The sequence below is a fragment of the Cicer arietinum genome, chromosome 7 (genome assembly GCF_000331145.2).
Source record: "Cicer arietinum cultivar CDC Frontier isolate Library 1 chromosome 7, Cicar.CDCFrontier_v2.0, whole genome shotgun sequence".
Classification (NCBI taxonomy): Eukaryota; Viridiplantae; Streptophyta; class Magnoliopsida; order Fabales; family Fabaceae; genus Cicer; species Cicer arietinum.
In genome coordinates this window covers 2,178,893-2,194,656 of record NC_021166.2, presented here as the reverse complement: position 1 = coordinate 2,194,656, position 15,764 = coordinate 2,178,893, and the positions used below count along the sequence as shown (strand labels likewise).

The window sequence follows — 15,764 nt, the reverse complement described above, 5'->3', positions numbered from 1 at the left end:
ATAAAGTATTCTTCTTTTAGTCAAAATACAATATTTTTCTTGATGAAATACAAAACAATAATTCTGCTCTTAGTAAATTTGTTTGAAATTAACAAAGCAATAAAGATAAATTTCCACTTAAGAAATTTATTTTTATAAGAGATCAAATCATATATCTCTTACTGAAAAATATCTTTATTGATATTTACTCTACTTACGGACCTAACATGTTTTACTAGCCCAATTCCATTAAGTAAATAATAACTGAAATATATTTAAACATTGTTACAATTTATATATTAATATTAAATTAGTAAAGCTCCATTCTCCCTCTAGAGAAAAAAACAAAAACAAAAAACAGAGGAGTTTGTTAAGAATCCATGTCTGTCTAGTAGTGAATAATAATGGTGCAGCACTATTACTAACAGTTACTGGTGTGAATATATTAAACCTGTGGATGAAACATGTTGTGCTATTGGCATGATGACATTATTATTGAACACTTGAATTCAAAGTTGCATTAATTCTCTCTCCTTCAATGATTTATTATAGAATTTATAAATATATTGACTGGTCACTGGAGCAAGCACATGGTATATGTAATTATAAAATTGTAACGTAACAGACAAATTAAATTCAAAACCGTCCTCCTTCTCCTCATCCTCCAAACACAATAATACTATTAATTGTTATATCATATAATCCACATCACGAAATAGAATTCAATAACTTAATAGTAAAACATGATTGAGGGATTGTAATGATCTATGATTGCGGTCACCATTGTCTGTAAATCACAGACACAATTTGAACTAAGAAACTACGTCTTGTTTCCGTATGGTAAGTCACTAAGTCTTATGACCCCAAAGCTTAGGAAACATTAATTCTTGTGCTAACTAATCTAATTGGATGTTTTCTTTTGTACTTGAACAAACCTACACTAATAACTTGGTTCCATGTATATGCAGACTAAAATGTTCATTAATCTCAAAATTATAGACTCTTTGTCTGGTAAACATCATACACAACTCTACTACTCTCTGCAGGCTTATTAGTTGTTGTTAGAACATCAAATAAAAATTCCCTTTCAAGCCTCTAAATTATTATTTCATTATTTTATGTGGACACTACTAAGAGATTAATGGATCTAATATTTTGTCACTGAAGACTTTTCTTTCAATTTTTTTTTTGAAATTGATATTTCTGAAAAAATATCAAAAAAGAATTTCACGATAACATAAAAAACTTACTTTTTTCTTGGATAAACATCATTTTTTTTAGAAAATGGCGAAAATTTTTTTGCTTTAACAAATTTGAAAAAAATATCAATAATCTTTTGTCGAATAAGTTTTGAAATTATTTTCACAAAATTTTATTTTTGAAAATAAATCAAAACATATATTTAAAAATGTAATCTCATAGACCTTAGTTAGACCACATAATTTTGGAGTATCTTTTAGTTTTTGAAACCTTATTTAAAGATTTTTTAATTATGGAAATTTCTTACTTCTCCGATATTTGAATTGTAACCTATAATTATAATTAGTGTGTTTGGAAAATTAGCACCGATAACTATTGTTATAAAGTAGTAACACAAAATACCATGATATATTGTGATATTTTATTCTAAAAAATGTGTACTTAGATTTCTTTTGATAATTTCTTATGAAATAATTAGGTCTAAGATTATCTATGGTAATTAAATCTAGACATAATAGATATCTGCAAAAAAAATTCATAATTTGTAGGATAAAATCTCGCCTATAATGAGTATGAGTATGGAGATAGATAAATTAACCCAAAAGAATAAAGCTTGTAGCACTTATAGAGAATTAGTTGTATGATTACTTATAGTAGAATGAATTTGAATTATTTGATAAATAGAATTCAAAAATCAATAATAAAGATGATATTTTAAAGAGAAAAAATATAGTGCAAAAACATCATATAATTAATCTACATTTTAATTATGTTGACATCCTAAATCAATCAATTATCAATTATTTTATTTTTTATGTAATTTAATTTTCAACACACTTTAAATCGTCAATGTTTGCATTTCGGTAAAATTTCTTTATAATTTCTTGTTTATCCTAAAATTTCTTTATAATATATTCACATTTCTTGTGCTTTCAGTCGTTATCATAATTCATTTTAAACCATTTTCTAAACAAAATTGTTTTTTTTTTTTAAATGTTTATCATCAAATCAATTTCACTGTGTTTTCGAGTTCATTCGTCCATAATCATTTGACCATATTTCCATGCATTTGACCCACACTCATTTTGCATAACCAACAATAGTGTTTGTTGTCAAATCATATGATAATTACAGTCTTTCATTTGGTAAATTTACTTGAATTTTGACAAACAAATGACACTATCCTTTGAATTTCATGCATATATATATATATATATTGAAGCATCTTTTTTAACTTATCAAGATCCTACGCCATGATTTAAAAGAAAGACCCTATACTATTCATTTATTGGAATAAATCTTTTGTCAACTAAAAAATCAATGTTAAAAGTGGAAATGACAAAATAGGTTGACCTCTTCTTGTGTTTGACTCACATTAACATTAATCTATTAGTGAAACAAAGGTGAACCAACTTAGATAATTAAAATTGAAATCTCTATTCAGTTTTATTTTATGACGGGTTGGATCGCCATTTTTGTTTTAATTCAAATATTATATAAAAATATTAGAGTACCAACGTAACAACAATTAAGCATAAAATAGATAATATTAATTTTACTATAGACATGTAGCAACAATTAAAGTACAAAATAGATAATATTATTAATGAGTTAAAGGTTAATTTTTAAAAAATAGCAGTAATAAATTTTCTGTATTTTTAGCAAGTTAAAGTTTAACGGTGCAAGCTAACTAATGTACTCGAATTCAAAATATTAACTCGATTAATTTAAAATGACGGATTAAATCGATAGATCGAACGAATTTAATCTCTTAATGATAACATAAGTTGTTACAGTTGAGAACGACAGAGAAGTAGCCCAATATATTACTGAATTGGGCCTAACAATATTTGAAGAAAACGAGACAGGGATTGTTTGTCAAGTACTTTGAGAATCTAAGTGGGTTCGATATGGTCGGCCATATATAAAATTGAAGTTTATAGAGTTGAGAGAGGGGCCATGTTAGGTGCCTCTTTAAGGTTGTAATCCATCAGTTCATGCCCCTAAGTAGCACATAATAATCCATCATTACTATCTATTCGATTTTGTGGTCCAAATAGATATATACTTGACTATGAGTCCTTTGCGTCCTCGACTTGGTCCTTCAAGTGGGACACATTTTCTTACTTGCTTAATCAACCACTTATCATCATTTCATTCTTTAAGGTAGAAACTCAATTTGCCATAGACTTCTCTTTTTTTGCCGGTTTAGCTTAAATGAAGCAAATATTTCAGTGTCTTTCTTGTTCTAGTTAAGCTAAAGGTTTAAGTGCGTTGTGGACTTTAGCCTTTTTAAATCACTTCATACAGGAAATTTCTCTTTCAATGTGTTCATATATGAAAGATGTTGATGTTTGACATTATAATTAATTGGTTTTGTATATTTATCTATTAAATTAGAGTGTTTAATTATTTCTCGAAAGATGTTCAATTGTACGAAACAAAAAACAAACAAAAAAGATAGGAGAGTATGAGATAGAACAGTTTAATATTTACCCAACTATAATTTCATTAAAATTTGAAACTGATTTTTGATCCAACATTTATAATAAGAAAAACTATCATCATTAAGATAAATTATCATTATTTCATTTCTTTGAAAAAATATTTGTACCATCTAACTTCAATCTTATTTATCTATATTTGACGTGTATCGATTATTATTTTAAACATTAATTTTAGTGTAAAATATTCAGACATAAAACATTTAAAAAAAAAAAATCACACTTAGATGTTTCAAATTTCAGGTATTCATTTTCAATCTAATGAGATAAATTTAAAAATCTAACGAGATAAATTTAAAAATTCAATTCTAATCAATTAAATTGGTTAGTTTTATTTTATGTCTAAGACTAAACCGGACCAAATTAATCAAACCCGATCTTTGTTTCTTCAAGTATTAGTCTTACGTAATTCAAATTTTATTACTTGAAATCTGATAATATTATTATATTTATTTTATTTTACGTTATATTAATATAGTTATCTTAAAAATATGTGTAGTTATATATTTTTATAATTATTATATATTATTTTTTCATCCTAATTTATGTACTTATTTTTATAATTTAAAAAGTAAACAATGCCACAAAATAAAGTTTCTTTCTTTTAGATTTTTACAAAAAAAGTTTAAATTTTTTAAAATTGTCAATTTGATTGAGCCAAATCAAATTAACTAATTTTCATTGGTTTTGGATTTTGTGATATTAGAATGCAAATTCAAACAAAACTAATCGAATATATTTTATTGGTTTTAATATTTTTTCTCTAAAAATTATAACGATACCACAAACCAAATATTAATATACACCTTAAAAGACCGAGCATAAAGCGGTCAAACTTCTTCGATCTAACTTTTATATTTCATTTTTTTATGTAAAATATTTCATTTTAAGAAACATTTTACACATTAGTATATCTTGTATCTGTCCACAACATAATGATATGATTGATTTAGAAAAAAAAGTGAAATGAAAAGGAAAAATTGAGTAAAAAATGAGATAATTTTTTGAGTATTTGGTAGGAGAGAAAATTGGAAGAAAGGTAAAAAACTTATCTTCTCTTATTTGATTTCTTATTTTATTGTATAAAAAGTGAGAAGTAAGAAAAAATAGTTATTTGTAAAATGACAAAAGTAATAATTATATTTTATTTAATATTTTTTTAATCTTTTTATCGTGTTTATTGATTAATTTTCATCTTATAACTGTTATAAGTAATTTACGTTAATTCTTTTTATAATAATCCTCAACTACAATAATATTTAATCATTGATATTTCTTCCAACAACTATCAATACATTCGTACTATAATATGTTTCAATAAAACATTCACACGATTTAATAAATGATCTATATTTAAAAAAATTATTTTAATATATTTAGAAATAAATGTAAAATTTTTGAAATGAAAAATATTTATGAATATTCTTTTTATCTTCATCTGTGTCTTGTTAAGATTATAAATTTAACTTTATAATTGATTCAATACCATACCTCAATAAACCATGACAATATCCATACAACCATTTATAAAGGTAAATGTGAGAGAGAGAAAAATATTTATCACTCATAAAAGACAAAAAAAAAAAATATATAAAACACCAAAATGATATTAGATAAATGATATAAAAGGACAAAAATATATATTTAAACATCAAAATAATATAAAATACTTTGAACGGACTTATTGTATTTGTGTTTTAATTGGAGAGATTTCTATGCTTTAAGAGGAAATGAATCTTAAGTGGCCCCATAAAATATTCTTCTAAATTTGATTTATCATTGATTTAATAATAAATAAATAAAAACTCTATATACAGACAAAAAGATCACACCTTTATTTGGATTGGCCTTAAAATATCGTTCAAATGCATGTAAGAGTAAGGGCGGAACCAAAAATAAACAATAGGAGAGGTCGACTATTATATATATTAAATAAAAATGCATCCATTAAACATCATTCAAAATATTGACAACTATATCAATCAGAATGTGAAAATTTGTGTTATTTATTAATGATTTCATGCTGTAAAATTTATTTAAAGTAAAGTTTAGATATTCGTTTATCAGATTTTTAGATATAAATAATTAATTTGCTCTCTTTTAATAAATTACTTTTTTCCTCTTATTTTTTTTTACAAAACATTAAGACTATTAGAGTGAAATTAAATTCACCTATTTTCAAAATAACTGTTTGTTTTTGGGAACATATATAAGTAACTGGGTATTTTATAGATATCCTTAATTTTTATAATATTTACCATTTTTTAGGTTGTCATTCTAAAAGTATATTAAAAATATACTATTATTATATGCAATGTCCAAAGTCGGTCCCTATGTAGAACACAATATATGTGAAGCAAATTGTAATTTTTATATTGACGCACGGTCATAGGAAATCCATCGTCCATACAAACACACCACTTATATATATTAAGACTTGTTTTAGATTTTTCTTACAATTAAAAGTTATTGGGCCATTAGATTCTCTCCCTTCATTCCTAAGCTAAACAATAATAAAGTTTTTTATTTTTGTGTTTTTTTCCTCTTTCAAACTTTTCCTTAATATTATTTGTGTCATTCCAAACAGTGTAATGGTTTCAGTCTTGTAGATGTTCTACTGAAGTCAAACTAAACTCACGAATGATGTTCGGTGAAGCAAAACAACGGCAAAAGAATTTAGCACGTAACGGACACTGAAATGTTAAATCAAATCGCTTTTACTAGCTAGTGTGATAATGGAACAAATAAAATGCTGTATCCAACAAGTAATAAAGCCATGTCAAATTATGTGATACCACTTAATTTGATTATTTACTTACTAGTAGTCTGTCATTTTCGTTTATTTTAGATGAACCCATGTTTCTTCATGCGAAGATATAATCTAAGATTATGTTCCTCTTTTTTCTGAATTTGTGTTTTTCTTTTCTTTAATTCCGTTACCTAGAAGACTTGATTTCCTTTCCATCATAGTCATGCTTTTTTATTCAATCCTTTCGTTAGTTAGTTATGCATCGGATTGTCACTTACAATTTGATAAGGGGCTAGCCAATTTCGAGAGTGAATATTCAAATTGAAATTGTAAACCTCTATTAAACTGATCCTTACATTTTGTGTATTGATAATTATATTATTAAAATTATAAAATATTATTTAAAATAGTTTTTATTTATATGTTTGTCGTTAAATATTTTGATGTGATATTATAATTGAATATATAGTTTATTTATATTGATATTACATTCTTTTTTCCTGAGACAAATTTGCTGATGAAATTTTGTAATTTCATAGATAATTTTGTGAGTAATTGTAATTATATATCAATTAATAATTGATAAATTAATTCATAAAATATTTAAATATGAGATCAATGTTGCGATGACATTAATATGAGATCAACATAAAAAAAATAAAATATTCAATTAGCATGTTATATCATGATGTTTAACGATAAAAAATTAATTAATATAAACTAATTTAATTACTATTTTACAATTTCAATTTTTTTATTCATTTATAAATTTAAATATTAATTTAACCAATACTTATAATTTAAAGGATCAATTTATCTATTCTCTCCATTTTAGTTAAGCTAGTCTACTTACTTAATATATATTTGCCAAAGAGACAACTCAATCCTACCCTCAATTATAGCTCCGTTTGTTATGCATTTTAAAAAAAAATTATTATCTATACTTTAAAAATTATTTATAACCTTTTTTAGAAAAATAGATATTATTTTGTATTTATTTATCATAGCAGTTTTAAAAAATAAAATTAATTATAAAAAACAATTTTTATAAAAGCTACTTAAAATAACTTTTTTATTTCAATTAACTTTTAGACTATTTTAATATTTTGGGTTTTTCAAAAGTTATAAAAAAAAGAAAATATCTTAAAACTGTTTTTATAATAAGTTGTAACAAACAGATGCTATCTATATTTTTAAATAAGAGCAAAATTGAAAGAAAGAAAGTTAAAAAAATTAATAGTGAAAAATAGTCTACACGCAGAAAGTAACTATTTAAATCATTTGTACGTAAATAACGTTAGGTCCATCTGTCCATGCTAAAGAAAGAACGAGCTGCGAAATGAAATTTTGACAGCTTCTGTTTTTTTTTTTTACTAGATATTCTCAATAGCTTCTTTTTTCACTTTTGCAAACATAAAAAATAAACTTTAGAAAAAACTATGACGATTGAAAATATATTTTAAAATAAAAATACATTTTTTTCTCGTTTGAAAATATACATCTAAAACACGAAGATGGATCTTTTACACTTAAAACATGATTTAAAAGAAATAATTAATTCTACAAAATATAATAATTACTAAACTTAATATTGATTTATTTTATATCAAAATATACCTGAAATGAAACAAAATATAAAAAAGAAAATTTCATCAAGTTGATTTATATTGATTAGACTTTACTTACTTCTTAATCAAATTATCAAGACCATATTTTTTGACATTCAAAAAGTTAATAACTAAAAAAAAATGTTTATTATTTTTTTAACACCTCATGATTACATAAATGTGATTGCATTAAACCTTATCATTGTAATTTAGCTTGATTAAACTTACAATTTTGTATTATGAAAAGTAAAATTTACTAATTTATTTTTCTTAGTAGGCATTGTTTTTTTATTTATTTATATAATGATTCACCATTTTACACCATTAAAAATTCTATTAAGCCTAATTGACTAATACATATTTAAGTAGATATAAGTTTTTTTCATTATTAATGTGTTTTATTGTATTAAATCATACGTACTTTTAACTTTTTTTATTAATGATTTTAGGTATTGTGGTATAATAAATTTTTGCCATATTTAAACAAATTTTAAGAAATTATTGTCAATAATAGACAAAACAAGTTCAATTCATTTGTTTGTTATTTACCACAAGGGATCATTCGGAACATAATATTGCTTAAAACTTTCAAAATAAGATTAGAGAAGATGTAAAAACAGAATATAATTTCGTCTTAAGTGACAAAAATAAAAAAAAATTCAAAATTATAAAGAAACCTTATTTTTTAATTTGAATTGTATTTTTAACATTATTTAAACTACAATATTTTAAAACGATAACTTGACTTTTTTTGTCTCAACAATAACATTATAATGGTAAATTACATTAATTTTTTATTACAAAAATAAAAAATATACCACCAAATATTTGAAACAATAATGTAGATTTACAGTATTACTATTAGCTGCTGAAATTTGCATAATGTTATTTGCATGCTGAAATTTTTACATTATTACAAAAAGTACTGAAATTTAGTTAACAAATTATATAGATTGTGATCATGTTAGTAATATCTTCTTATATAATCTATCCATTTATAAATTTATCAATTGTTATGCATATGTTTTTTTCAATTAATACTTGAAAAATTACCAAATAATCAAAGTAAAATGGTATGAAAATCCAAAAAAAAAATGGTACGAAAATCAATGATGATCTTTCATATATGTTTTTTTTACATTAGAGGGCAAAACCCAAAATTAACCAAACTAACTAGTTAAACAAACATTCTTACACATGCAATCCAAAAAATATCATTAAGAAAATGAGATTATTAAACTCACTTGGAAGGCTCTTCCAAAACAATAAAATTTAAAAAATCTACGGTGAATTAGAATGTGTTAGGTTCAAGAGATTTTGAATACGTCGAATCATCGAACAAATAGTCTCATTAATTTTGTAATTATTTGTAATCATGTCAATAAACAATTTATAATCACTTTTTACACAATACAAATTCTGTCATGCCAAGTTAACTTCAAACCCAAGTACAAACAAACTCCACATTTTTGCCATGAAGACACAATCTCCAATCTCGTGCACAAAACCTTTGAGCCACTTTCTAATTTCTATTAGTATCTCGAAGAAAACCACCACAACCTACACGATTTTCATTTTCTTTGAACGTCTTATCACAATTGAATTTGACCCATCCCTCATAAAAACACTTCCAACTAATTAAAATTGTTTCCATGTGTCGAAGATTAGTAGAAAAATAATTACGATTGAAAACTTCAATAGTGCTGGATCAAATTTTATAATAAGAAAAAAAATAATATCCAAATACTGCATAAAGACAAAAGTTGACATTTGAAAATATATTTGGATTTAGTTTCTCAACCTCCAAGTCACTCTCTTCACTTTTTTATTTCATTTTAAAATAAAAAATAGAGATAAAAAAGTAAGAGAGAAAAGAATAATTAAAGAGAGAGAGAAAAAGTTGAGTCCCAATATATTCCGCAAAAAGTACTTTAAACGATGAAAGGTAAAAACTCAGTAAAAGAGAGAAATGCAAACAAATGATTATAAAAAAGAAAAAGAAATTGCAAGCTAATATATCCATCACTCACGCACGATATTTTCTTAAAATTATGCATTGAAATGAAAAAAAGGTAATTGATGATTATTTGGTCTTGAAACGCATGAAGCAGTTTGGAGAGTAGATCCTAAAAACTTTATAGGCTGAGATAGTTGATATGAGAGCCATTAATATTGATGCTACATAGCCACATAACAATGCCACTCCAATTAGATTGCAGAATCTGCTGTATTTGTCGCATACCTTCATCCACTGGAACGCTTCTGATCCATTATATGCGAACATTGCGGCTTCAAATGCTGCACTGTTTGACCCCAATGTCAAGTACACACCAATCTGTTTTTCAATTTCGTCAAATCATTGCAAATATCACATTTCCCCCTTTCACCATATATGTAATTATAAAAACAATTTACCTGATCTACTAACAAACTAATCCAAGCCATGTAATTATAATCAGAGCCTTTGAAGCTCCATGTAGGACAAGCTGAGAATGAGTATTTGCATAATTGAAGCATATTATATCCAGCAACCGTAGATGTAATATACACCAAGATCCTAAAAAGAAATATACAATTCCTAATTCTAAATCAAAGTATATATTGCCACATAAAATAAAATTGGATAACAAAAAGATAAAGAGTGAGGATTTTACTTGAGGACATCCAAGTCCTTATAGGTAACTTTCTTCTCAACAAATAGTAGAAGCTTCGTTTCGGTATCAAAAGCAACTAAACAAGCTGTTAATAGTAAGAACAATATCGCTAACACTCTTAGCAATATTTCTCCTCTTGCCATTCGGAATTCCATTTCTTAATTTCAGCCCCAAATTATTAAATTAATTGGATGTAAGGTATATATATTTGTATACTTCTTGTAACATGGATGATACTACACTATACTAGTAGTCGTAGAGTAATATTGGTTGGGAAATAATCCAAGGGGATAGTGGAAAATGGAAATCAATATTTCAACAACTACCAAATCTCTATTAATGATGTTTAACTGCTTACACGTCTCATTGAATGTACTATTAAAGAAACGTAGATATGTGAGAGCTATAAGAGAATATCGACATACAAAATAAATAAATATATTTCACTAATTGTTTTTATTTTAATTGAAAAATATCAAATATTAGTCAATAACAAAAAAAATAATTAATTCAAAATATTTAATGCAATTTTTAATTAACCGTCAAAATAGGGGTTTTTAAATGGTTAATGTTAATTGTTATATTTTATTAAAGTGTATAATCCAAGACCCCTTTATCACTTTAATCTCTAGATTACTCTCCAAATTCCACCATATGATTTGCTGTAGTTTTTATTTGTTTATAATAGTAATTGGAAGCAGTACATTATTTACATGTCCTTCCATGATATGTCCTTCCATGATGTATGTTTTAGTCATTATAGATTCATTTTATACTATGTTGAAACGTAAATTTCATTGCTTGAAAAGAACACATGTCAACTTCTATTTCACATATAAATCTATAAATAATTTCTAGATTATTTTATCTCATAATTTCTTTTATTTTAATCTAAAATAAAAGAACCAAAATTAAAATAAATAAATGCTAATTAATATTTTTAAGTCGAGATGTCAAAAAGATATTAATAGACAAAATATGATCTTTAATTAAGATTCTCTGCAACAAGGTTTTGATATCCATATCTTTCTCTTTTTTTTTTTTTTCAGATGTAGTCACTCTAATCTAGATTTTTTTTTTTTTTAGATAATTTAATAGTTGGATTAACATATGAGTGGTGGAAAGAAGTAGAAAATTCTGAATTCGAATATTATATTTTTTAGATAATTTAATAGTTAGATTAACGTATAAGTTGAAAGAAGTAGAAAATTCTGAATTCGAATTTGAGTCACGTGTCTTATATGCAAGCGTATCTTTGGCAACATTTCTCTCACACTTTTGGACACATTATTTATAAATATTGCCTAAACTATGAGAATAGGGAACCATTTTTCAACGTGATTAAGGCAACACAATAAGAACATTGATAAAATATTGTTAGAGCTTGTAGACAACAATTTTAAACTGTATTCATATATGTAAAATAATTTTTCATTTTTCTATTATTTTAATTCAAATCATAAATTAGATATTTTGCCATTATTTTATGATAATAAATTTGTGTATATAATCAATTTAATTCCAGACACAAATTGAACTAAGGAAAACATAATGCAACTTTAACACAAATTATTATCAAAGTTGTATTTAAATAAATTGAAATAAACAAATTGTCTAACATAATTTAATAAAGTTTAATACTTAAAGTACGTCTAGCAAAATATATAGTTTGTTAAAGTTATGATGCTTCAATCAAGTACATGCATAATAAAAAAAACATTATCCAAAAAACCATAATCTAAAATCATCATCTAAATCATTCAAGTGTGTCTTCTTCGTATTTATCATCTACATCGTTCTCTTTCAAATTTGTCATTTATGTCATCCTCTTCAAATTCATCTCCTTCATCGTCATCTTGAAATAATCATCATTTTCATCATCTTCATTGACACTTTGGTGCATAATAAAATAAGAACAATAATAAATGATGAAACAGAACTCACAATCAGAAACAGAACATAAACAAAAAATGCACGCAAAACAGAATTGCATAAAAAACGCAAACAAAAACAGAACTGGGCAGAAACAGAACGCAAGCAAAAACTCAAAAATGCAAAACATAGCTCGACATAAGCATCACCACAAACAGCAAGCAAAATAGAACTGCACAAAATACGAGTAAAACACACAAACAAAATTGCATGCAAAATAGAATGCAAACAGAAACAGAACTCAACAATGAAACAAAACTAAAACCAGAACTTATGATCAGTTTTCAAATTCACCGACAATAATAATTTAGATCAAACTCAATCCTTCTTTATCATGTTAGGTTAACTAAAAAGATATCAATTTAGGACTATAAGCCTATAAGGGAATAGGTACTTAAAAAAGAATTATAAAGCTAATAGATTAATATAAAAAAAATGAATTAAAGATGACATTATACACATTTAAAGGCAAAACTCAAGTGATCTTGAAAGTAAACAAATGGAAGGATGAACTCAAGTGATCTTGAAAGTAAACAAATGGAAGGATGAACTCAAGTGATCATGAAAGTAACAATTAGCCAATACTTAGAGGATAACATTACTATTACATAACAAGAATATAGAAAGAATAACACCAAACCACATCATAACTCAAACAAATTAACTCTTTCATGCATTATTCCTCTACCTTAATTCAAAGTGTATCTTTCATTTTTCCCTCATTGTTCTACTTCTCAAATCAAATAAAAATAGAAAGTACTCCATAAACTTTTAACTAGCCTATTTAAGTCAAGACGTAAAAAAGTTATACATCTGTATATACATCTTTTCATGATTAGTTTTAATATGCATTTTTATAGTTCATATTCAACAAGCCAAATAAGCTAGGTCCTAAACTTACCAAAAGAAAAGAGCTATGAAAGACTATACAATATCATCCTTGTAAGTATCAAACAAGAGTTAAGTGGTACTGAGACATTGACAATTTTTGACTTCATTTCTTACAGCAATCCTTTTAAACTAAATAAGAGTTCAGTAGTATTGAGACATTGACAATTTGACATGTATATATTTTGTGACGGTTCAACTAAAGACTGACTCGAATAGAGTTAATTGATCAGAAAATGTATGTGTATGTGTGAAACAAGCTAACTTTCTCTTTACATAGAGTGATTAAGGCATGCATAACCTGTTTTTACTATTTTTCTTATTTCGTCCATCTCAACTACTCTTAATAATCAAGCATCATAGTGTTGTGATTGTGGTAAAGGTTCACTTTTGCATATGGAAAAAAATCTTTACTGCTGTTTCCATGATATCTACTCCTACTACAACAAATTAGACGCCACTAAAGATCAAGTCAATAACTATTATTGTGTGGAAAGAAATCTTTACTGCTGTTTACATAGTAAATTGTCAATAAACAAAAGAAACTTTAAAAATAAAAGGAAAATCAGGCAGATCCAATAATGATTTGCAAGTCACGATTTCAAGGCTACAATGCAAAAACCACATGAAAAGCAATCTCAAATAAGAGGAAAAAAGCAAGTCACAATTTTTGAAAAAAATCCCTTCTCCTCCTCCACAAAATAGGCACAATGTTTGAAAAAAAATCAACATAATAGAAGAACAATAATTCGATGAAACAACACAACAACAAAAAATCAAAACCAAACTGAAATGTTAAAAATAAGAATGAAAACAACCATTGAAACAACATAAAAGAAGAATAAATAAGAGAAAAAAGTTGGTAAGGATGAATAGATACGAACCATAACTAAACGATTGAGAAAGAAGGAACGAGGGTGGCGGGTTGCCGGAAGGTCGATGGCAAAGTCAGGATGGTTTAGGGGTTGTAGAGTTTTGGGTGAAAGGGTAGATGGAAAAGGAAGAGACGATAGAGGGTTTCTATTTTCCTGTCAAAATCCCCATGAATAGATGACCCCAAAATCTCTAACTTTATTGAATTTTCCTTTAATATTCTTCACTCCACATAAACTAAAACCACTCATATCTTCCTCCATGACAAAAAGGGACTTTTCACTCTCTTAAATTGGAGGTGTAGAAAATGGGTTTTCCTTTTCCAAATCTACTCTCTCATTCTCGCTCATCTTCTCAATGATGACTAGTGTGGGTACTGCCAATGCCAAATACACTTAGTAAACTAATTATATATTTCCACTCTTTTCTATATTCTCACTTCCAATCTTTATCTCTTAATAACTATAAAAATATCTCTAAATCAGTTTCCCACCCGTTTATTACTATCTTAAACCAACAACCTATTCTTTACATTTTGTTTAAGATAATAATAATAATAATAACCAAATTTTCTCTTTTTCTTTTTTTACAGTTTGCGAAAATTATAATAAATAATATAAGAATGGTTTTGTTTTGTTTACAAGTTAATAAACTTTTCTTTTAAATTTTAATAAAAAATTAATATTTTAATATGTATTTGAAATAATTCATCCAACAAAAAATCTCATCAATTTTAAATTTTTTAAATAATATTTTAAAAATATAATTTTTTGTTTGAAAAAAGACAACAATTGAAAAATGTTTCTAGAAATATTACCAAGACGATTCAAAATGTATTTAGAGCACTTACTAACCCTACATAACATTTATAATATAGTCATGTATGTGACGCATTTAATTACAATTGAAGAAGTGTATAATCCAAGACCCCTTTCCTATTTTAATATCTATATTACTCTCCAAATTCCACCATATGATTTCTTGTAGTTTTTATTTATTTATAATAGTAATCGGAAGAAGTACATTATTGACATGCACTTTCCATGATGTATGTTTTAGTCATTATAAATTCATTTTATACTATGTTGAAAAGTAAATCTCATTGCTTGAAAAGAACACATGTCAATTTCTATTTCACATATAAATCTATAAATAATTTTTAGATTATTTCATCTCATAATTTATTTTATTTTAATTTAAAATAAAAAAACCAAAAAAGAAAAATACTAATTAATATTTTTAAGTCGAGATGTCAAAACGATGTTTATAAACAAAATATGGTCTTTATTTGAAATTATCTGCAAAAAGGTTTTTATATATATATATATATATATATATATATATATATATATATATTATTTGAAGTATTTCTTTAATT

General features: G+C 25.3%; 1 protein-coding gene and 1 long non-coding RNA gene across 2 annotated transcripts; both read right to left on the bottom strand.

Annotated features, from left to right (window-relative positions):
* Nucleotides 1–9,923: 9,923 nt before the first annotated feature.
* LOC101491073 (CASP-like protein 2C1) lies at nt 9,924–11,041 on the bottom strand. The gene is made up of 3 exons (XM_004507782.4): nt 10,694–11,041; nt 10,455–10,596; nt 9,924–10,374 (listed from the first exon to the last, which is right to left on the bottom strand). Exons 1-3 carry the CDS (start codon nt 10,846–10,848, stop codon nt 10,123–10,125), a joined length of 549 nt encoding a protein of 182 aa, XP_004507839.1. The 5' UTR covers nt 10,849–11,041; the 3' UTR covers nt 9,924–10,122.
* Nucleotides 11,042–12,295: 1,254 nt separating this feature from the next.
* Nucleotides 12,296–14,876, bottom strand: LOC105852451 (uncharacterized). The gene is made up of 2 exons (XR_001144302.3): nt 14,398–14,876; nt 12,296–12,585 (listed from the first exon to the last, which is right to left on the bottom strand). It is a non-coding gene; the product is annotated as an uncharacterized lncRNA (long non-coding RNA).
* Between the last annotated feature and the right edge of the window lie 888 nt (nt 14,877–15,764).